This window comes from Vulpes vulpes, chromosome 2, assembly GCF_048418805.1.
Source record: "Vulpes vulpes isolate BD-2025 chromosome 2, VulVul3, whole genome shotgun sequence".
Taxonomy (NCBI): Eukaryota; Metazoa; Chordata; class Mammalia; order Carnivora; family Canidae; genus Vulpes; species Vulpes vulpes.
In genome coordinates this window covers 161,130,574-161,153,535 of record NC_132781.1, presented here as the reverse complement: position 1 = coordinate 161,153,535, position 22,962 = coordinate 161,130,574, and the positions used below count along the sequence as shown (strand labels likewise).

Here is a 22,962-nt window from a genome sequence, read left to right as displayed (position 1 = left end):
ACACAGGTTTCCCATCTAGAGGTTCATATAGAAGCAGTGCCCAAAGAGCAATGGTTAATGGCCGTTTCTTTTATGACATCAAGGTGTTCATTATTTCCATACTAATTTGCTTGGAAATCTGACAAGCCCCTTTGGTTTCACAGTTAGGACCCTTCTCTGGCTGGCCTGTCAGTGCCCTGCTTACCCGGCAAGCTGGGTGGCACCATAGTTCTGGGGCCCCATGGTCTTCATTTTCTACCTTGAGTGGCTGCCAGGCCCAGGGGCCTGAGTGCATGTGCAACAACCAAGCATCCTTGAAGAGCTAGAAGAGAAGCACCAACAATAGGACTTAGGTGTTGTACATTATACAACACACACATACACAGTAGGAATTTCAAAGCTGTGCTCTCTGGTCTAGAGAGTATGTGGGCTCTTCAGAAAGAAGGGCAACATTTGTGGTCACTCATTCCTTCATTCATTCATACACTACCACTGGCCTGGAACGCAGAATTGTGCTTGTAATCCATAAATCACTTTTAAGTGGTTTTGAATTGTGTGTGTGTGTGTGTGTGTGTGTGTGTGTTGGGGGGAGAGGGTAGATAATATATATCTGTAACTCTCTGAATCTGCATTCTTAAATTCCATATAAACTCTGGCAGTTATCAGTTTGTTTTTCTGTCCCACCCCTCCTTGAAAAAATGATAGCCACAAACCTTATTGCCTAAAGAGGAAATGGGAGTAGGAAGGACACAGACATAAATATGAGTATTCAAGATATGAATGTCTAGGAGTAATGTCTAGCACGTCTCACCCTACAAAAAAAAAAAAAAAAAGAAAAGAAAAGAAAAGAAAAGGAAAGAAAGGAAAGAAAGAAAGAAAGAAAGAAAGAAAGAAAGAAAGAAAGAAAGAAAGAAAGAAAGAAAAGAAAGAAAGAAAGAAAGAAAAGAGAAAAAAAAAGCAGAGCTTGGCCAGATAATACCATGGTTATATACCTGAAGTGAAAAAGATTCTTTCAATAAAAAGAATGTTATGCTTACAAGGTGAGACAGGGAGCAAGTGTGAACCCCTAGCAGCATCTGCCTTGGAATGCGGCACCAGCAATACTCACAGCATTGGGACCGCCACATCCTCCAAGGATTAAGATAGTTGCATCATCTATGACAATCTGGGAATAGGAAGACATTTAAAATAAATCTACAAAGACAGAGGCATCTGACCTCCTATGCATCAGTGGTATATGAAAATAGCCTACCCAGATCCCAAATGAAAGTATTCTAGTCACCATAAGCTCTCCATTCTCCCAAACCAAGTCAATTCCCATCCTTGTGAACAAATTACTGATGATTCACCTGAATGTATATATTCCTTGTTGATCAAACATTAACATGAGTGTACATAAAATGCAGGGTTCTCTTGAGAAATGAAACAGCAAAGTAAATGCTTTGGGGAGAGGTGTAATACAAAGCCACTACAAATAAATACAACCCATTAGAGGTTGAAAAATAAATACCAGTAAAAAAGAACAACAAAGTCTCTTTGGCTTATGCATGTTGGCAGCTTACCTGACTCCCTCCTCCCTTTCCCATCCTAACTGGAAGATGCTACAGTGTTTGCTGAATAGTTATTTTAATTCCTGAGCACCTGAGATTGGCCACCTCGAGGATGAGGACTGGGGCCAGAGATGTTCGGCTTGGACCACGCCCACTGCTCAAGGTCAAGGACCCAGACATCGTTGCTCCTATAAGATAAGGGCATAACGTTGAAGGAGTTGGGAGTTCCCAGGAACCACAGAGCTGATATAAATGAAGTTATATTCATATTTTATTTTTTAAATTATTAAGTAGGCTCAATGCTGGACGTGAGGATTGAACTCATGACCCTGAGGATCCAAGAGTTGCATGCTCTACAGACTAAGCCAGCCAGGTGCCCCTGAAGTTACATTTATAAAGATGCCTAGCAAAGTGCCATGATCATAGAATCTTAAACTATATTTTTCTTCCCCTTCTTTCCCTGGAAAGAATAAACTGGTGATAGCAGGAAATAGCTACTGGTCAAGATATAGTCTTTCAAAAGCAAAAACCACAAGGAAGAAAAAAACTGATGCAAAAGGTAGCTCTATCATTGCCCAGGAGATAAAGATTTATCGATTCTGGCTACAAAAAGTAATTTCACCATAGCTACTGAGATCTGCAGTTTTATCAAGGACAGACTAGCATCTCCAAACCCCAAGGGACCAGTATGGCAAGCACACACTACTGGAAAGCAGTCTCTATTTTATTGTCACCTCGCTAAGGTCATTAACTCATAAAGAGGGATGCAGGAATAAGGATGCTAATACCATAAAGCCTTAAACTTTCTCATCTGGTCTGGTTGGGGTGAGGGGGCAGCTCATAGAATCTCTACAACTGTTCTGAAATAGGAAGATGGGACTATCTTGTCTAACAGAGAACAGAGTTGGGTCTGGAATGCTTTTACTGCTGACGGCTCATCACCTTTCCTCTCATGACCATTAATACAGCTACCACTAACTCAGATGAAGAGTGATTCAGATGGGTGGCTCTGGCTCTTGACTCTGGCCTGGGCTGGCCAGTTGTGGCCAGAGATAGTGAGGACAGTGGGTAGGGAGAACAACCTCACAGAAGTGCATCAGAAGTGCATCAGAGAAGCAGTTTTCTTGCTCCTACCCACTCCCCTATCCCCTCTCATTTGGAGAATGAACCATTTTCAACCAATCCTGTCAATCTACCTGTCTTCTCTAAAGCCCAAAAGGACATGGGCTGGGTCATAAACAGAGCAAGTAAAAGCACTCTGTGCTTCTTAAAAGGTAGCCTTTTGTAGGCACAGCTAGAAACAGACAAGGTGGAGGCTGCATCAGAATTTGATCCTGCCGAATGAACAACACACCAAAAAAAAAAAAAAAAAAAGATTCTACACAGCTCTGATTTTATGGAGGAAGTTTTTCAACCTATTGCTCTGTGATTGCTGGGAAGCAATGATTGGTTGGATTGATGAGAACCATGTTGAGGAATACTGACCTGACTAGTTCACGCTTCTGACCTGTTATTCCCAGGAGTATTTACCTTCAGGTTGATAGACAGCAAACCAAATATACTTACATTTGCCGGGATCCTAAGGAGCCACCAAAGACAATCATTTTATCATCTATCACACAGGAGGAATGGCCAGCCATGGGAGGTGGCCCATGGGTTGTCACAATGCAGTTCCACCTAATAGAAAAAGAAAGGAGGAAGCCAGGAAGTCAGCATCACCTGTGTCTGGTCTTTTGTGTTTAAGGTGGAAACAGTAGGTAGGTACCCACTTTAAAATGACAACCCTATCACCTTTAGTAGAGATACTGTTAAGATAACAAATGGAAGATGGCAGAAGGTATTCATACCTTTCCTACAAACCTGCTAAAGCTATGCTCACCTTCACGTTCTCTGTGCGTATGGCTTAGAGGTGGGGTGGAGAGATGACCAGGGAAGCCATCATGGCTCCTTGGCCGCTTCAGCCTAGTGTGCTAAAGGAGCACCACCTTCCACTTTTCTACAGTCTGGATCAGCTACAGCTGCCAAGAGCCCTGTACTAAGTAGTCCATTACAAGGAAAAAGAAAAAAGAGTCAGGAATCAGTCCTGGAGGCATAGCAGGGAACAATGGATCCACAGCACACCTGGGGAATTAGCAGCCAAAACTGAAGAGCCTCCTGTTTTCCAACTGGCATATTCAGTTTTCTAGGAAGAGGAATAAATCTCTTCCACTTTTTCTCTTTGGAATAGAGATTCTTTAGCTTTAGTTCAGTTTCTTTTTTAAAATTATTTTTTTAACCCTTTAAAAAAACTTTTTAAATTTAAGTTCTATACTTAACATGGGGCTTGAACTCATAACCTAGAGATCAAGAGTCACATGCTCCACTGACTGAGCCAGCCAGGCGCCCCTTAGCTTTAGGTTTTAAGGCGGGTCCTGTAAATTCTCTGAAACTGTCAGCAAACCTCGGTGTATGTAAATTTTTTTCCTGGAAAAGAGTCCAGAGCTTTTACCAAATTCTCAAAGAGATTCCTGGACACAAAAAAGATAAGGTGTCCATTCATTTGAAATCTTTTAATCCGGACTGAAAGGATCTTATCTTTGTGGCTTACCAGTTTTTAGAGGGTGAGTAAGTGTGTATTTCATCAAAGAATCTCTCTGGTTGGTGTAGGGGATATGGGCTTGGTCGTGTCCAGCCACCAAACAGCACCAGCAGGTCCTTGTACACGACCAGAGTTGCTCCAGCTTTAGGGGAAGGATAGGACCCTAGGAAAGGTCAACATCATGGTTAGGAATCAGGGTCTTATAAGCCACAGGTAGGTTGTCTATGGATCACCTTCCTCTGAAAGAGCCACAAAAGGGGAACCAACACTATGAAACATAAGGGAAAGGGAGAGAACAAAACTGGTCTGCAGGTCTGACAGAAAACCATCACCAATTTATACTTTTTTTTTTTTTTTTTAGTTTTATTTATTTATTCATGAGATACACAGAGAGAGGCAGAGACATAGGCAGAGAGAGAAGCAGGCTCCATGCAGGGAGCCTGATGCAGGACTGGATCCCAGGACTCCGGATCACGCCATGAGCCGAAGGCAGGCGTTTAACCACTGAGCCACCCAGGTGTCCCTATACATCTTTTTTTTTAGGACAGTTGACACACAATGTTATATTAGTTTCAGGTGTACAACATGGGAATTCAACAAGTTTATATACTATGCTAAGTTCACCACAAGTGTAGCTGCCATCTGTTGCCATATATCACTCTTATAGTATCAATGACTTTCCATTTATACATCTTATAATCAGAACAGAGAGACCGGAGTTGGAGGAAAGTTACTTATTTTGCTTCCCTGACATTAGAGATGAGAGTACCTATTTCATAAGGCTGTTCTGATTATTAAATAATACACCTGAAGCACATAGCACACTGCCTGGCACACAGCAAATAGATGCTCAATAAATGTTGACTCTCTTGACCATCTTTCTTTTCTCTCTCTTTATAAAAAAGACTTTATTCATTTATTCATGAGAGACACACAGAGAGAGTGTCAGAGATATAGGCAGAGGCAGGGCAGGCTCCCTGCAAGGAGTCTGATGTGGGACTCGATCCCAGGACCCCAGGATCACACCCTGGGCTGGAGGCAGGTGCTAAACCGCTGAGCCACCCAGGTGTCTCTGACCATCCCTTTAATAAGCTGACTAGACCCCATACAGGAGAGAATATAAGGAATCTAGGGAGTACATATACAGGCTAGTACCTGGATGCAATGTAAAAACAGCTGCTGTCAGCAAACTTGGTTAAAATAGAGGCAGTGTGGAGTTATTTGTGCTGAGTCACATGTTAGCATGGTGACCTCTAGGCCTCTAGCTGTGGGCCTCACGAGCACAAAAGGGGGCAGAATTTCAGGCTCAATGTGAAGGCATTCCAATGGAGCTGCAGGCTTTATACCAGTGGCTACCAAGGCCCTCGAGGCTGGACTTCTGAGCTATAGTGACCAATTTTTGAAACAACAGAAATTTGGTTTATGCTAGAAAACCCTAGGAATAAGAAACGTCACATAGAAGCATGATTTTTCAGAGCCTTTTCTGTCTTTTAAATAACAATCACTATTTCTCCTAATCTCTTACTCTACATGCTACCTTTAGTTTGCTTAAGACCAAAGAGATTTTCCTCAATACCTAGGTGTCAGTAAATACTGTAATATTCAAGGAGAAAAGTTTTGTTAACACTGAAGGATCCATTAAAAAAAAAAAAAGTTAAGCAGAAGGAATCTCAACAGTATATTAAGCTGATAGCAGCTGAGGTGCTCCCATTCAGGTGAGGAGCTGGGCCTTCCCCTTCAGCAAAGGATTTGGGGAATATGGTTTGAAAAGCCCTGCTTAAACTGCTTTAATGGTATTGATGACAAAGTCTCAAGGCTGGAAAAGTAGAGCAAGAGGCTGTCTTCCTTGGGATCCAAATGAAGAGTAACTTACCATGATCTACTGAGAAGGTAACAATCATCAGAATATGGAGTAAGCATCTAAGAGTACTCTGTAGCATCAGCAACATATTTTGAACACTTTCCTAACAGAACAGACATCAATCCAAACAGGATCTGATCACAGAAATGAGTCTTCTCTAGGAATGATTCTCCAGTCACTCAGCAGCACTGACTGAGAGAATACTGACTGAAGTACTTCATGAGCTTTGCTCTCACGACCCTCATACCCTACTGGAATCATGACTAAGGGGGCTGCTGTCCTCAGTCTTATGATTTCTAGTTAAAACTTTTGCCTTTCCAGAAGAAAGCTTCCTAGACCAACCAGTTAGAAAACCTAATATAATGGTCTAGTTAAAATGCTAGTATTACCCCAAAATGATTTAATTTGCAAAATACCAAACAATGCTTCAAGTTCTTGCTACTACCTTGGAACTCCTAAATACTATGAAAAAGTTGGAAAAAAACAAATAAAACATGTTACAGATTCAGCAGTTGTTACTTAAAAACCTTCCAGGCTAAAATTTGGATTGGGATTTGAAATAATGGAAATTCTGGTTTTTAAAATCAAGGGTGAAAAAATAAAATAAAATAAAATCAAGGGTGTAAAATGAAGCAGCACCATTTACAATGACGTGGATGGAGCTAGAGAGCATTATGCTGACCGAGAGCAGTCAGAGAAAGACAAATACCATATTTCACTCATATGTGGAATTTAAGAAATAAATGAACAGGGGCAGGGGAGATAGAGACAACCAAGAAACAGACTCCTGAAACTAGTATTACACTGTATGTTAACTAATTGGAATTTAAATAAAAACTTAAAAAAATAAAATGAAGTAGCGGCTAAGAGTCCCCGAAACAGCAAAACATGGAAACAGGGGCACCTGGCTGGCTCAGTCGGAGGAGCATGCAACTCCTGACCTCAGGGTCGTTGTATTCAAAACCCCATGTTGGGCCTAGAGCTAGCTGGCTTGTTTGTTTATTTATTTAAATATTTTATTTACTTATTGATGAGAGACGGGGAGGGGGCGGGGGGCAGGGCAGAGAGACACAGGCAGAGGGAGAAGCAGGCTCCCATGCAGGGAGTCTGATTGTGGGACTCGATCCTGTAACTCCAGGATCACACCCTGGGCCAAAGTCAGGTGCTAAACCGCTGAGCTACCCAGGGATCCCCAGTCTAGAGCTTACTTTAAAAAATTAATTAAATTTTTAAAAAATCATGGAAACAATTTTTAATTGGCCATTTGTATCAAATTTATATTTAAAAATTTTAAGTGCAGAGCGTCTAGGTGGCTCAGTGGGTTAAATGGCCAGCTCTTGATTTCAGTTCAGGTCGTGCTTTCAGGGTGGTGAGTTCAGTCCTATGTGCCTCGACACTGTACTGAGAGTGAAGCCTGCTTAAGATCCTTTCTCTCTCTCCCTCTGACCCTTCCCCCACACTCTCAAGCTTACTCTCTCAAATAAATAAATCTCAAAAAAAAAAAAAAAAGCTAAATGTATATACTTTCTTTTTATTTCTTTTCTTTCCTTTTTTTTTTTTTTTTTTTTTTTAAGATTTATTCATGAGAGACACACAGAGAGAGAGAGAGAGGCAGAGACACAGGCAGAGGGAGAGGCAGGCTCCATGCAGGGAGCCCGACATGGGACTTGATTCCGGGTCTTCAGGGTCTTCAGGATCACACGCTGAGCTGAAGGCAGTGCCAAACCACTGAGCCACCTGGGCTGCCCTGCACATACTTTCAATCAGTAATTTCATTTTTTTTTAAAAGATTTTATTTATTTATTTGAGAGAGAGAGAAAGCACAAGCAAGGGGAGGAGTAATTCCACTTCTAAGGATTAATCCTTAGAAATGATAGCTGGGCAAAATGAAAAAAGAAATAAAAAGATGCTCATTTGAAGTCTTAAAGTATACTAAAGAATATTCATGTAAAAAATACTATGTGGCAATTAAAAATTATGTGGCTCTTTATTTGTTTTAGAACAATCAATATCCATTCCTTATTAGGTGAAAACTGAAAGCGGCAACTGACTGTGAGCCTATGTTTAGGGGGTATGGGGAAGGTGGTAGGAAAGGACGGGTGATTAGATTTTTTTGAAGATTTTATTTATTTATTTATTTGAGAGAGAGAGCACATGTGTGCGTGTACAGGGTGGTGGTGGTGGTATATGTGTAGGTAGTGTAGGTGGGGGGACAAGCAGAGGGGGAGGGATAGGTAGGTGGGGAAATATCTTAAGCAGACTCCTGCTCAGTGCAGAGCCCCTATCTTATGACCTTGAGATCATGACCCGAGCTGAAACTAAGAGTCAGGTACTCAACTGGGCCACCCAGGAGCCCTGGGTAACTTGATTTTTAAGAGAAATTTTTTTTTTTTAAAAAAGAGAGAAATTGCAATAATTACTATTAACTACTGCTACTACTACTGATAGTGACTAATATTGATAATATTTATCATATGCTAGGCATACCTAAGTACTTTGCATGCAAAAGCTGACTTAATCCTTCCCTAAAAACACTATTTTTATTTTTATTCCCTAGTTTTATTCCCATTTTACAGAGAATACTGAGGCATGGCTCATTTAAATAACTTACTCAAGGTCACAGAACTAGTAAGTGGTGGAATTAGGATTCTAATTTTAGTCTAGATTTAAAACTCATTCTCTTAGCCATTATATTATTATTATTATCTTTAAAGATTTTATTTATTTATTCATAGAGACACAGCTAGAGAGAGAGAGGCAAAGACACAGGCAGAGGGAGAAGCAGGCTCCATGCAAGGAGCCCGACGTGGGACTCGATCCTGGGTCTCCAAGATTATGCCCTGGGCTGCAGGCGGTGCTAAACCACTGCGCCACCGGGGCTGCCCCTTAGCCATTATATTAAACCGCTCCTCATGCATACAGATACATTCTTTCTGAGTGGTTGCCACAAGCAAATCAGATATTATAAAAGGTCAGAGTGTTTCAAAGCTGAAAAAACACTTTCCTAAATCTTAATTAATTAGGTAAGCCATGGAGAAAGAGTACACAAAAGAGGTAAGTAAACTGAACAGAAGTTTTTTCTTAGGACCTCCTTTTCTCCACAAGGCTCTGGGTCACATCTCTGTCTCATATGGGATCCTTTACTTGTTCTCCGGACTCTACAAGAAAAGGTAAACTAGGGCCAGTGACAATGACAAATTAATCCTTAAGGATTATTTTAGGTAAAGACTTTCCAAAGTGATTTCTCAAATATCCTGATCTTTTAGAAAGCCAAAATCCTTCCCTTTACTTCCCACTTCAAGGAGTGGGAGAACCTTCATCCGGCATTTCCAAGGTCTGTTTCATGTTACTAATACATACTTTAATTTCAGCATCTTAAATACTTTGACAACTAAGTAGGTTCATTAAGCTAAAATTAACTGTATTTCTCCACCAAAGTTTGTAAGCAAAGTGGGAAAGAATCACCATGCAAAAACAAATGAAGCAGGGGGGGGGGGGACAAAATTCAACATATAAGCCCTATAAGTTAGTTTAGGAAGAAGAGGTCAAAGATTTTGGTGCATCAAATTTTCTATGATCCAATTATGCACATAATGTTTGCATATATGTTGCAAATTTGATACTTTTAAATTCTTGTTACTTTGAGAATCAATAGTGTAGGGATCCCTGGGTGGCTCAGCGGTTTGGCGCCTGCCTTTGGCCCAGGGCACGATCCTGGAGACCCGGGATCGAATCCCACGTCGGGCTCCTGGTGCATGGAGCCTGCTTCTCCCTCTGCCTGTATCTCTGCCTCTCTCTCTCTATGTCTATCGTGAATAAATAAATAAAATCTTTAAAAAAAAAAAAAAAAAGAATCAATAGTGTAAAGCCTCGGTAAAAAGTCTCTAATTTGTTCTATTCTAAAAATCTACATATTTCATTCTTTTTTGAATTTTATTTGAGAGAGAGAGCATGAGTAGGATGCAGAAGGGCTAAGGGGAGGGAGAGGAGTAGAATGAGAGGGAGAAAGAGACTCCCTACTGAGCAGGGAGCCCACCTTGGGGCTCAATTCCAGGACCCTGAGATCATGACCTGAGCTGAAGGCAGAGGCTAAACCGACTGAGCCATCCAGGTGCCTTCATATTTTGAATTTGTTTAAAGCAGAGAGTCTTTAACTCCCCTCCCAATGATCTTAATGCAAGTTTCACAAATTTATCATGAGGTCAGAGACTGCAAGGTTGATGAATTTTGTTAATTTCCATAGCTTGAAGAAAAAATGGTCCTTTTAGCCAAGCGGAGTTCTGGAAAGCAAAACAATAAGTGTGTACTAGAATTTCGAAAACAAGAAAACTTGTATTTAAATTACATACCTTTATCTATTGTTTTATAGTCATAAGAAAAGCAAGTTATTTCAAGGGTACTTAAAATTTTCTAAAAAAACAAAAAACAAAAACAAACCCCAAAACGTGACCACACCATTAGATAAATGAAATAACTTTTAATATGAACTAACTCTAGACAAAATGTGAGGTCCAAAATTTTGAAGGACTGTACATTCATGCATGCAATTCATCTCATACAGTAGCTAGAATAGTATTAATTTGTTTAATAAATTTTTATTAACGCACACCTGCCTACCACATTAGAGAATGATTTATTGGAAATCTGGTACATTATAAAGTACTTTAACAACAGGAGACCCCGCCCCCAGTTATGAGGCCCATCACCAGGGTGACATATGAGGAAATAAATCCCCTTCCCTCAAGAAAATTGATAGATGAAGGATTTATATTCATTTGGACATCTCTCGGCTTACCTTCAAAATAATGTGGCTACTGAGCCTCTAGACAGAGTGAAATATCATTGTATCACAAAAGTAGAGGAAGAAAGGGGGTCGCTCCCATGCAGGTTCTCATCAACACCAAAGGACTGAATGTGTCCATATCAAACCACATTCCTTGGGCCTATTACCCCATAGCCAACAGTTAGCCTCACAGGCTTTATTCCCCAAACATAATCACACAGCAGATATAATCAATGGAGCAAATCTCTGAACAAGGCACAAAACCCAAAAAGGCAGCTGTGGGAAACTGGATAATCACAACAGGCATTGCTACACAAAACTAACATTCCTTAAAATTGCTTTATTAGTTCAGATGCTTCTCAAGGTTCCTATGAAATCAGGGACTTTCACATGTGAAAGTGCCAGAATTACAAGGCAAGTTTTTTGTTTACTTTTGCAAAGAAGATGGTAAAACAGTGAAGCAATTTCAAATTCTTTGCCACTTTCCCACAACTGTAGTTTCTATTCACACAGAACCAAGGGCTAGAAGAGCAGCTCAAATGTTTGATGCAAGATAAAACAAGCACTGGTTTTAATTAGGGATGCCTATAATTTTATGCATGACTGAACAGATTATTTCTACATCTCTTCCATGATCAGTCTTTATTAATATTATAGGTTTATTATTAAGATGTTATAAATAACAGCCATCGTCCCCCTAGAATGTTAGTTCTCAAATTCCAGCTTATTTTTTTTTTTAGATTATTTATTTATTTATTCATGATAGACACAGAATGAGAGAGAGGCACAGACACAGGCGGAGAGAGAAGCAGGCTCCATGCTGGGAGCCTGACATGGGACTCGAACCCGGGACTCCAGGATCCCGCCCTGGGCCAAAAGCAGGCGCTAAACCGCTGAGCCACCCAGGGATCCCCTATTATTATTTTTTAAGGGTTTTATTTATTTTATTTACGAGACACAGAGAGAGAGGCAGAGACACAGGCAGAGGGAGAAGCAGGCTCCATGCAGGGAGCCCAATGAGGGTCTCCAGGATCAGGCCCCGAGCCGAAGGTGGTGCTAAACCACTGAGCCACCGCTAAACTGCTGAGCCACCCAGGCTGCCCAGATTCCAGCTTATTTTAAAGGAGATGGAGGACTTGTTACAATGCACATCACTGGGCCTCACATCTGCCTTTCCTATTTAGTAGATATGGGGTGGGGACCCAGAAGTTAAATTTCTAACCAGCTTCCAGGTGATGTTCATGTTTGGGGACCAGTCTTCGAGAACCATGTTGTAGAGTTAAACCATCCTTGAGTAAAACCTGTTAGATAATGCTCCAAAATGACATTAACACAGATACATAGTTTCCCCTCCCTCCCTCCCTCCCTCCCTCCTTCCTTCCTTTCTTCCTTCCTTCCCTCCCTCCCTTCCCTCCCTTCCTTTTTTAAGATTTACTTCCTTGAGAGAAAGACTGCATGTGTGCACAAGCAGGGGTGGGGAGGGCAGAGGGAGAGAATATCAAATAAACTCCCCGCTGAGTGCAGAGCCCACTTGGGCCTTGATCCCATCACCCATGAGAAAACCAAGAGTTGGACACTCAACTGACTATGCCACCAGGTGCTCCATAAAGAGTTTTTTTCTATGAATACTCAGTATATGACTATATGGAACCCTTCATTTTGGTTAATAGAGGACAAGGGTCCAAAATGGGTTTTCCCTGACAAACACTTTGCTCACAAGGGTGTTGAAAAGAACACTTACCTGTTCAGTATACAAACACTTCTCCAGTCACCTCATCTATAGGTCACTGAACTCAAGAGTTTGCAAAATAAAGAATAGGGGGAAAAGAAAGCGTTCTCCCTATTGGCCTTCAGAGAAATCACTTTAAGACTTACTCAGAGCAACATAGGTACCTGCTAATAGTTCTATGCAATTCTGAAAACAAAGACTGAAGACTAGGAATTAGGGGCTTACTGGAGGTAAAGAAACAACTATGAGCATGAAATTTTTAACCATGGGACTCATAAGCATGGGACTCACCAATAAATCCAGAAGAAAAGTACTGGACAAAATCTTTACTTTGCTCCTGGAATTCCAGAATGTTCTGGTATGTAATCTGCTTTTTAAAGAGGGCTTGGTCTAAATTGGTTCTTAACTGGCAATCAAAAGGCTTTCCTTTGGATGCTTTCAGACTTCACATGCACTCATTTTCACAGGGTAGATCCAAAGAAAGGCACTCCCTCCCAGCTCCATTGGCAGCACCCTAAGTCCTTCCCACACAGAAGGCCTTCAGGGCAAAGTGAGACCAGACAGACCAACAATCCTACCTCCCAGTTTTCTCGTGTGGGTACTACTTCTCTGTGGCAGCCAGGAGCCTTGAGTTGTGTGCAAAGGGAGTAGGAGACATAATTTTTGCTGAGAGAATCCAAATTGGGTCTTGGGAAGCTGACCAAGCCTTTGGCTTGATAGAGCTGTCATTATGGTAGTGTGTGAAGTGACTGACCTTGACAGCAAGAGTTCAGAGTTCAGGAAAAGAATAACTTGGAAAGGCATTTCCCAGAACACCGCATTAGCATCTGAATCAGAAAACCTAGAGGGCAGGAGGGGACAGGCTGGCACTTATAACTTAGAGGCAAGAAATCCTTCAAAGAAAAACTGGTAGAGTTATAATTTAACTGCTTATATCTCTAAACTGTTGATTTTATAGGTAATGCTTTTGTCACAGAAACAAGAAAAGCATGTTTCACAGTTTTATCATTTGAGGAATGGAGAAGCAAAAGGAAAATTGAGAACATTTTACAATTCCTAAATATAAAGTCTGTCTTGGCTGTAAATACTGAAAGACAACTGTTAGAATGGTTTCCAAAGTACACAGCCAAGGTCCACAAGGGTTCTACCTGGAACAGATCTCAATCTCTCTTGTGATAATGGAAATATTTCTAATTTGTCATCAACATGCCCAATGATAATTACAATCAGTCTTTGCATTTATAGAGATGCTCTCAGAAGATACAAAAATATAGTGTTTATCTTATATAAAGCAGAAAGCAAATATAAAGTTACTCTTTGGCAAAGTCATTACAGAACCCCTAGACTGCTTTCTAGAACTTGGTTCTAGTCAAGTATGCTGTTTAAATTCAGTCTTAGAGATTTAAGTTTATAAAGAACACAGTACTGGATGCAAAACACAAATTCTTCTGCACAGGCATGGCCTTCTTTGGGACCTCTGCCAACACATCCCTCCCAAGCTGGGTTAAAGAGCCTCTTGGAGTGGAAGGTGATGAAGTTTTGGAATATAGGTAAGGCTTGGTGGGGTGAGGTCTGGAGCCAATGACCAAGAAAGAATTCTTGAGACGTCTTTGGTGCAAAATGGTGGTTTTATTAAAGTATAGGGACAGGCCCCAGAGGCAGGAAGAGCTGCTACCCCAGGGCCTGTGAGGGGTGGCTGATTGGGAGAGGTTTAGGGATAGCATACTCTCTAAAGAATTTTGGAAGCAAGGTTTCTAGGACCTTGAGGGGGCTAGCTATTGTTGGGGAAAGGTCACTTATTACCGGCTAATAAAACCTGAGTCATGAGACCCTTCAGATGTTTATCAGTGGGTCTTGTGCTTGGGGGATGATTGCCAACAAGTATCTTGGGGGGTATAGAGATAAAGGAGATTTCTTTTTTTTAATTAAAAAAAATTTAAAGATTTTATTTAATCATTCATGAGAGATACACAGAGAGAGAGAGAGAGGCAGAGACACAGGCAGAGGGAGAAGCAGGCTCCATGCAGGGAGCCTGATGTGGGAATTGATCTGGGACTCCAGGATCATGCATGCCCTGGGCCAAAGGCAGGTGCTAAACCGCTGCGCCACCCAGGGATTCCGAGATAAAGGAAATTTCTAAAGGAATTTTTATATGGTAAAGTAGACTCACAGGATCCTGGGGGTCGGGCTAAGATTACCTCTTGCCCTTAGCAAAATCTGAACCTCAAGGTATTTGAGTCCCTAGAGGCATGTCCCTCTGCCTGTTTCAAGGACTTGTCAGTGTGCTGTCCTGGGCTTGTGCTTTGCCTCAGCTAGCCTTCTGTTCCGCCATCAGAAAGGGTACATAGGGAAGGGACATCCTGTATTTATCTCAATCCCAGAATTTAGCACACAGTGTTGAAATTATCCATTTAGAGTCTCTCAGTAAGATTATACTATCCTAAAGAGCAAGAACTATTTCTTATGAAAATACTGAACTAAACTCAACCCTGGAAACCAAATGGTTAAAGATCCCTCCCAAGTTGGGATAAGCAGTGGCTCCAGTTAATCACAATTTACCCTGGAGGCATCATCCAGTCACTCAGCAGGGGTAAGGCCAAACACTTTTTTGGGTGTTTCCCTTATGCCTCCCCCTACCTTTTCCTATTTCATTCTTTAGTTGCAAAATGGCCAGAAAGTTACTGACTGATATCAAAACAACTCACTGATATTAGACAAAGCCTGTCTGGATTTTAGGCTTTGGGGCATGCGTTTTCATTATTATAATTATACCCATATTTTAAAAAACATCACTCCTGGGGTCACTTATAGACCATCTAAAACAAAAGGAACTTTTGTACTGTGCGTGAGAAATGTTTAGATCCTGTATGCCTGCATATACCATATGTGTTAACAAAAAGAAATTCCCTATTGGCACTGTTTTCACTTCTAAATAAACCCACGTGAAAGGCCACTTGATGAATAGGACAGCACTTATCAGCTAAAAATTAACAACATGAAACCAATAATAGTTCCTTGTTACCATTTCAAGTAGTCTTTTGATTCAATTTCTCCAGGAAGAGAGGAGGTCTACAGTCTGTTTAATCTGATAACTTGCTAATTGCAGTTCTAATGGGGGTTGGAGAGTGGGTACTCTTTGAAGTGGCTCTGTTTTTAAGTGAAAACAATGTTGCTAGTCATAAAGTTTCTGGCGTGGTGTCAAAACAGGAAAATCCTAGTCAGGCGGAAGAGAGCCAAACTGAAATGTGGTATAATCTTATTTATTCTCTCCCCTGGAAGACTAAGGTTTACCCGGATTTGTGCTATGCAATTTTCCCACTCTTCTCTCCAGCAGGAGAAAATGTGTACCCACCTTAGAAAAGCATGTATTCTGGAAAAATCCCAGGACTTTAATTTTATAAACAAACAGGAAGGATTCCTTCCTTTTCTAGGGGAACCCACTGGCTCTGTTCTCATGCACATCTCCTGAGACCACCACAGATCCAGGTTGTTTCCAGGGCAGCAAATGGCTGGAGGAGATAAGGAGAAATCACCAACTCATAAAGAAGATTAACCAGGGATCAGGAAGGAGCTGATATAACGAAGAACTCAGAAGTAGTCACTTAACTACTATCCTATGCCTCCTTCACTAGAGATCAGTCCATGAAAGTGGTATCTGGGTACCTGGGTGCCTTCCTTCTGTGGAAACAGAAAAATGCTTAAAATACTTCACAGTCATCTTATTTTATTTTACTTTATAAAGATTTTATTCATTTATTCATGAGAGACACAGAGAGAGATGCACAGACATAGGCAGAGGAAGAAGTAGGCTCCCTGTGGGGAGCCTGATGGGGTACTCAATCCCAGGACTCAGGATCCAAGACCTGAGCCAAAGGCAGATACTCAACCGCTGAGCCACCCAGGCGTCCCTTCACAGTCATTTTAATCAAAAACACGTCATCTTAATAAAAACACATAATTGGCCTTAAAAATAAATTGTAACAAATTGTGAAGAGAATCCAAATCATTAGTGTACTATTTCTCTCCTCACAAATAAGATTTCCTTTAAAAATCCATGTGTCCATACAGAAGTCCTGGGTTGACACAGTTTATAACTTATTTTACTTTTTAAAGATTTTATTTATTTATTTATTTATTTATTTTAGAGTTAGACAGGGGCAGGGAGTGGGAGAGGGAGAATAGGGGGTACTGACTGGTTTATTGTCTGTCTTCCCCCAATAGACCTTGCACCTTATTCACGCTTGTACCTGCTATAGCTAGCACAGCACCAGCCATAAACACTCAATAAAGTAAGGGAATGAAAGTGAATAAACAGAGGGATGAATGCAATCACTTTTCAAGCTTTGGGAACTGAAGGATAACTTCTGACCACTCCCCAGGCCTTAGCTGGTACTTCGGTATATATAAAGGTGTCCACCTAATCAGATTCTATATTCCCCTTCTCCATCTGAATACATCTGTATGGCATGTAATCTGAACAGAAACTAAGAAAGGTAGGTATTACCATCTCTATTCTAAAGGTGAGGCAAATGAGATGTTAAATAACCCATTTAAGGTCACAAGTTACTAAGCAACAGATATCTGATGCAAACCTGTGTTTTTGCCTGGCACAAAAACTAAGCTCTTAATGGTGTTACCAACTAGCCTCCCTCCCTCTCCCAAAACATTCCTCCCATTACTTTAGGTGGGGAGGCCCTCAGTATGAGCAGTACCTTTATTTATTTTTAATATTTTATTTACTTATTTATGAGAGACACATAGACACACACAGAGAGAGAGGCAGAGACACAGGATGAGGGAGAAGCAGGCTCCATGCAGGGAGCCTGATGTGGGACTCGATCCAGGGTCTCAAGGATCAGGCCCTGGGCTGAAGGCGGTGCTAAACCACTGAGCCACCTGGGCTGCCCTGAGCAACACCTTTATTAGACAAGTAGCCTTTCCTCCCCAATCCTCTATAATATTTAGTGATATTATCACATCTTCCTACTAAGAGCAGGACTAAGCGAAAAGAGAACAATCTTGGGATTCTCACTGTTATCTAGAATACTACTTTTTCAAGAAGATTTTTATTATTATTATTTTTAAATAATCTCCACACCCAACGTGGGGCTTAAACTTACAATCCTAAGATTAAGAGTGGCATTACACTTGGGACACCTGGGTGGCTCAGCAGTTAAGTGCCTGCCTTCCACCCAGGGCATGATCCTGGAGTCCAGGGATTGAGTCCCACATCAGGCTCCCTGCATGAAGCCTGCTTCTCTCCCTGCCTAAGTCTCTGCCTCTCTCTCTCTCTCTCTCTCTCTCTCATGAATAAATACAAATCTTAAAAAGAGTACCATTGCCCTATGGAATGAACCAGCCAGGTGCCGCCCCTAGAATATTTCTTAAAGTTGACAAGTAGGTCTTAAATAAGAAACGAGTGATATGTCCACAAATAAACTTATATAAGAATGTTGACTGCAACTATATTCAAAGCAGAAATAACCCAAGTATCCATCAACAGGAGGATGTGTTAAAAAAAAATAGTATATTCCCATTATGGAACACTCACAGAAATGAGAAGGAATAAATCACTGATAAATGCAACCACACAGATGAATCTCAAACAAACCAAGATGAATCTCAAATCTCTTAGATGTTATAAAAGGTGGTTACCTCTGCAGGAAGTGGTATTGACAGGAAAAGGCATAAGGGAACTTTCTGAGGTAATAGAAGTATTTTGTATCTTGATCTGGATGCTAATCACATGGCTATATAAATTTTTTTTAATTGATGAGTTTTATTTATTCAAAAAAATTTTCTTAGAGAGCACATGTGTTGAGGGGAGAAGGGCAGAGGGGGAGGGGGAGGAAGAGGGTGAATTTTAAGCAGGCTCCACCCTGGGGCTTGATCTCAGGATTCTGAGATCAGTACCTGAGCTAAAATCAAGAGGTAGACACCTAACCGAGTCACCCAGGTGCACCTACATATATATATATATATATTTTTTAAGATTTGCAAAAAAGTGGGGCTGAAATCAAGAGTCAGATGTTGGAGGCACCTGGGTGACTCAGTAGTTGAGCGGCTGCCTTTGGCTCAGGGCATGATACTGAAGGTCCTGGAATTAAGTCCTGCATCAGGCTCCCCACAGGGAGCCTGCTTCTTCCTCTGCCTATGTCTGCCTCTCTCTGTTATCTATCATTAATTAAAAAAAAAAAAAAAGAGAGAGAGAGAGATGTTTAACCGACTGAGCCACCCAAGTGCCCCTGTATACATACTTTAAAAAGTCTTGAGTTGTGCACTTAAAATGAATAGCTACTGTCAAAGGGATAGAATGAACTATCAACCATGTTTATACCACTGTCACATGGCGTCACCCACTGATTTCACCAGTAAACAGAAAGATCACTAATTCATTGCCAGAAAATTCATTATATGAGGTCTTCAAGAACATATTTGTCACATAAAATGCAATAATGCTATAACTCACACATTTAAATCAAACAGTAAGAAATGTTTTAAGATTGGGCAATGGATTTCAGAAACCTTACTAAAATGGGAAAGAAGGCAAAAAAGGAACACAGCATAAAAGCCAACAAATCAAATACAAAAATCTATAGCCCAAAAACACTTCTAGAGAGAATTATGGAACAGAGGAAATTATCAGGAGCATTGATTATGTGAAAAGTAGGATTAATTAAAACAACAGTTCAGAAGTACGTTTTCCAAAGAGATGCAAGGTAGCTTCTAAGCTTTGAAAATACAAGGTAGTCTCCAAGGATTTAAGTTGATATTTCAAGTTAATAAATGACCCATCACAACCCTCACTCACCAAGGAAAACCACTCAGTAGATTCTTTACAAAAGTCACAAAAGCTGGGAAAGTTGAGAAACTGGCCCAATCCTGACTGTATAGAGAATAAACTTCCAAACAATATGCACTGGGCAGGAGCTGGTACAAGGCAGCCGAGTGTCCCAGGAACCAACAGTGTTATCCATGGAGGAGTCAGAAATGACTCTAGGATAGTGTCTTTGGTGTTCCCCCAAATAAGATTAGCCTGCAATTCCATTCAGCACACAAAATAAAATCAATAAATCTCTATAGCAATGGAGATACACAGGGATAAGACATCATGCAAAATGAAGTTTATTGTGCTCATAAAACATCAAGTGCTGTTGGGGGAAGGGAGGGTATGTGGATACCTGAGAGAAAACTGAAGCACTAAATGGTCTGAGCATTTTACTGCACAGGAAACCAAAGAGCAACCAAAAACTGTTTGTCAAGATGGTAGGCAGACACGATAGCATTGCGTAGATATGAAAGCCCAGAATTGTAATGAAAGTCACTGCTAATGCACAGTGACACTCTGATTTCTATCTAAAATAAGAAAAGGCGAGGGATACCCGGGTGGCTCAGCGGTTAAGCATCTGCCTTTGGCTCAGGGAATGATCCTGGAGTTCCAGGATCGAGTCCCATACCGGGCCTCCTGCATGAAGCCTGCTTCTCGGGCAGCCCCAGTGGTGCAGCGGCTTAGCGCTGCCTGCAGCCCAGGGTTTGATCTTGGGGACCCTGGATCGAGTCCCACATCAGGCTCCCTGCATGGAGCTTGCTTCTCCCTCTGCCTGTGCCTCTGCCTCTCTCTCTCTTTCTGTGTGTGTGTCTCTATGAATAAATAAATAAAATCATTAAAAAAAAAATGAAGCCTGCTTCTCCCTCTGCCTATGTCTTTACCTCTCTCATGAATAAATGAAATATTTTTTAAATGAATGAATGAATGAATGAATAAATAAATAAATAAGAATAGGCTTAATGGGGTTTTAAGAAAGGATAAAAAAGGCTCATGAGTTGGACCAAGTAAAGTAAAAGTTAAAGAATGCAGAATTTTCAACATGGACAGATTTTAATACATTATGGTAATCAAGACATTTGAAAGATTCATAGGTAGAATTAATTCGGCCTTCTCATTCACAAAAAAATATTAGAACATTGAGATCAGTGATCTGTTTTTAGGACAAAGAATGGAAGGAAGCTGGCAGTGTATTTTTTTTTTTAAGAATTTTATTTATTTATTCATAGAGACAGAGAGAGAGAGGCAGAGACACAGGCAGAAGGAGAAGCAAGGCTCCATGCAGAGAGCCTGACGTGGGACTCGATCCAGGGTCTCCAGGATCACGTCCTGGGCTGCAGGCGGCACTAAACCGCTGCACCACCGGGGCTGCCCCTGGCAGTGTATTTGAAAGGCAAGGGTGTCCTCTTGTTATATGGTCTGATATTTACCCATTGATAAAATCCATCTCTCATCTCCATAGAACTGGCATTCTAAGAACATATTTGCACATAATGGTTAATTTTTTTAAATGTATAAAGTATTTAGACACAAAACAATGCTAAAAAGCAGAATCTAATGCCTGTGAGTACACTAATATTATTGTTAAAAATTCCACATCCTATTTCAATGTCAACACTGACACCTGGGAACTAAGCCGAGGGAAGGATTGTGTGATCTTTTCCAGAACAGACTCTCCTGGTTAGCTGTTTTGGTTATACTTGGTGCCAGGTATCAGTATCACACTCCCTTATGTGTTTTGACATTTCCTGGACACGTTACCACACACAGGCTCAAGAAAGGGCAATAGAGAACCTAAGACTAAACTTTCCTAACAGATGCAGGACAGCAAAACTTCATCAATTGTTCATCATTTTTAAGGTATCATTTACATAGTAAGAGAAACAATGACACTCTGGGCAGTTATTTTCAGATAGTTCCAGAACTTTCCAACTTCTAAAGATATCATGGCCTTCCCACAGACATCTGATATGACCAATAACTTTTTTTTGCTGCCCAACTCCAAAAGCAAATTAGCTTTTCTGCTGGATTACTCAGTGATTTTGGAAGATGTGATTATTTGTTTAGGAAATAGTCCTAATGAAACAAAATTATTACCAGTAGAGTTTTTGGCTCTGGATAGCTGGAAAGATCTTGATGTGCTAGGTCATAACAAAAAAGATGTTGTCTTCAGCATTCTGCTTCCCACCAAAAAGTTTAAAAAGTCATGTTGATTTTTAAAAATTCTCTAAGCTATGAAAAGATTTCTTCAAATGACACACCCTCTGCTCATTATCCTTTCCTGACTCTGATGACAGACAGCTGGATAGCTTAGTTATTCCTCCAAAATTCAGTGGAAGATCAAGGACAAAGGATAACTACACAGAAAGGGAATACAGGAAAAGAAAGAAAAATAAACTAGAAAAAAAAATTTTTAAGTAGGCTCCAGGCCCAATGTGGAGCCCAATGCAGAGTTAGAAGTCATTACCCTGAGATCAACACCTGAGCTGAAATCAAAAGTTGGACGCTTAACTGAGTCACCCAGGTGCCCTGAAAAAGTAATTTGGGAGGGAGGGTGCCCTTCACAGTTTTACAGTAGAGAAATCTAAGAAACACTATCTTAGATCTTAGCCACATGATCAAGGTTATTAACAGCAATAAATTATATTCATAGTATGTTCCCTTGATAGGATGTGTTGACAACACCTCTACTGTGGTGTTCTTCCCCAAAACCCTGTAACTCTAATCTAACCATAAGAAAAACTTCAGAAAAACCCAAACAGAATGAAAGCCCACAAAATATCTGATATTACTCCTCAAAACTGTCAAGATCATCAAACAAGGGAAGTCTGAGAAAATGTCATAGCCAGGAGGAATCTAAGGAGACATAAAAACTAAATGTTGGAATGCCTGGGTGGCTCAGTGAGTGGTCTGCCTTTGACTCAGGGCATGATCCCAGGGTCCAGGATCGAGTCCTGCATTGGGCTCCCGCGTGGAGCCTGCTTCTCGCACTGCCTGTGTCTCTGCCTCTCTCTTTCTCTGTCTCTCATGAATAAATAAATAAAATCTTAAAAAAAACAAAACAAAACCCAAAAAAGCTAAATATAATGTACCCTGGGATGGGATCTTGGAAGAGATAAAAGACATTAGATTAAAAAAAATAATAAGGAAATCAGAATAAAGTATGGACTTTAGTTAATAAAAATGTATCCGTATTTTTTTAAAAATGTATCAGTATTGGTTCATTCCTTGTCATAAATGTATTATACTAATGCAAGATATTAACAGTAGGGAAAATTAGGTGTAGGGTACATAGGAACTCTGTTCTATTCTCAAATGAAAAGCCTATTTAAAAAAATTTTTTTAAATAATGTGAAATAAATCATAGAAAAAATAAAACTACTCACAGCATGGCAGAGTAGAAAGAACACAGATTTTAGAGACAAAATCTTGGGTTTCAATCATTGCTCCATCATTTATTGGCTGTGTGATCTTACGTAAATTACTAGGTGATTTTCTGAGCTTCAGTTTCCTCATCTGTAAAACGAGGATAATAGTAGTGCCAACCTAATTGGGTTGGTTTGAAGGTTAGTTAATATTTTTAAAGATTCTGAGACTACCAATACCCCACCCCCAAAACCCTTTCAAGGGTGTTCATACACATTTCCTCAGACAGC

At 40.6% G+C, this 22,962-nt stretch overlaps 1 protein-coding gene across 4 annotated transcripts in view; it reads right to left on the bottom strand.

Annotated features, from left to right (window-relative positions):
• FBXO42 (F-box protein 42) overlaps positions 1 to 22,962 on the bottom strand; it is a 104,694-nt gene that overhangs the window by 5,457 nt on the left and 76,275 nt on the right. For all 4 annotated transcript variants that reach the window (XM_026011991.2, XM_072751100.1, XM_026011992.2 and 1 more), the window contains 5 exons: positions 4,117 to 4,270; positions 3,096 to 3,206; positions 1,621 to 1,717; positions 1,088 to 1,144; positions 185 to 301 (listed from right to left, as the gene is read on the bottom strand). In XM_026011991.2, the coding sequence (XP_025867776.1) occupies positions 185 to 301; positions 1,088 to 1,144; positions 1,621 to 1,717; positions 3,096 to 3,206; positions 4,117 to 4,270 (536 nt within the window). The remainder of the gene's footprint in view (positions 1 to 184; positions 302 to 1,087; positions 1,145 to 1,620; positions 1,718 to 3,095; positions 3,207 to 4,116; positions 4,271 to 22,962) is intronic.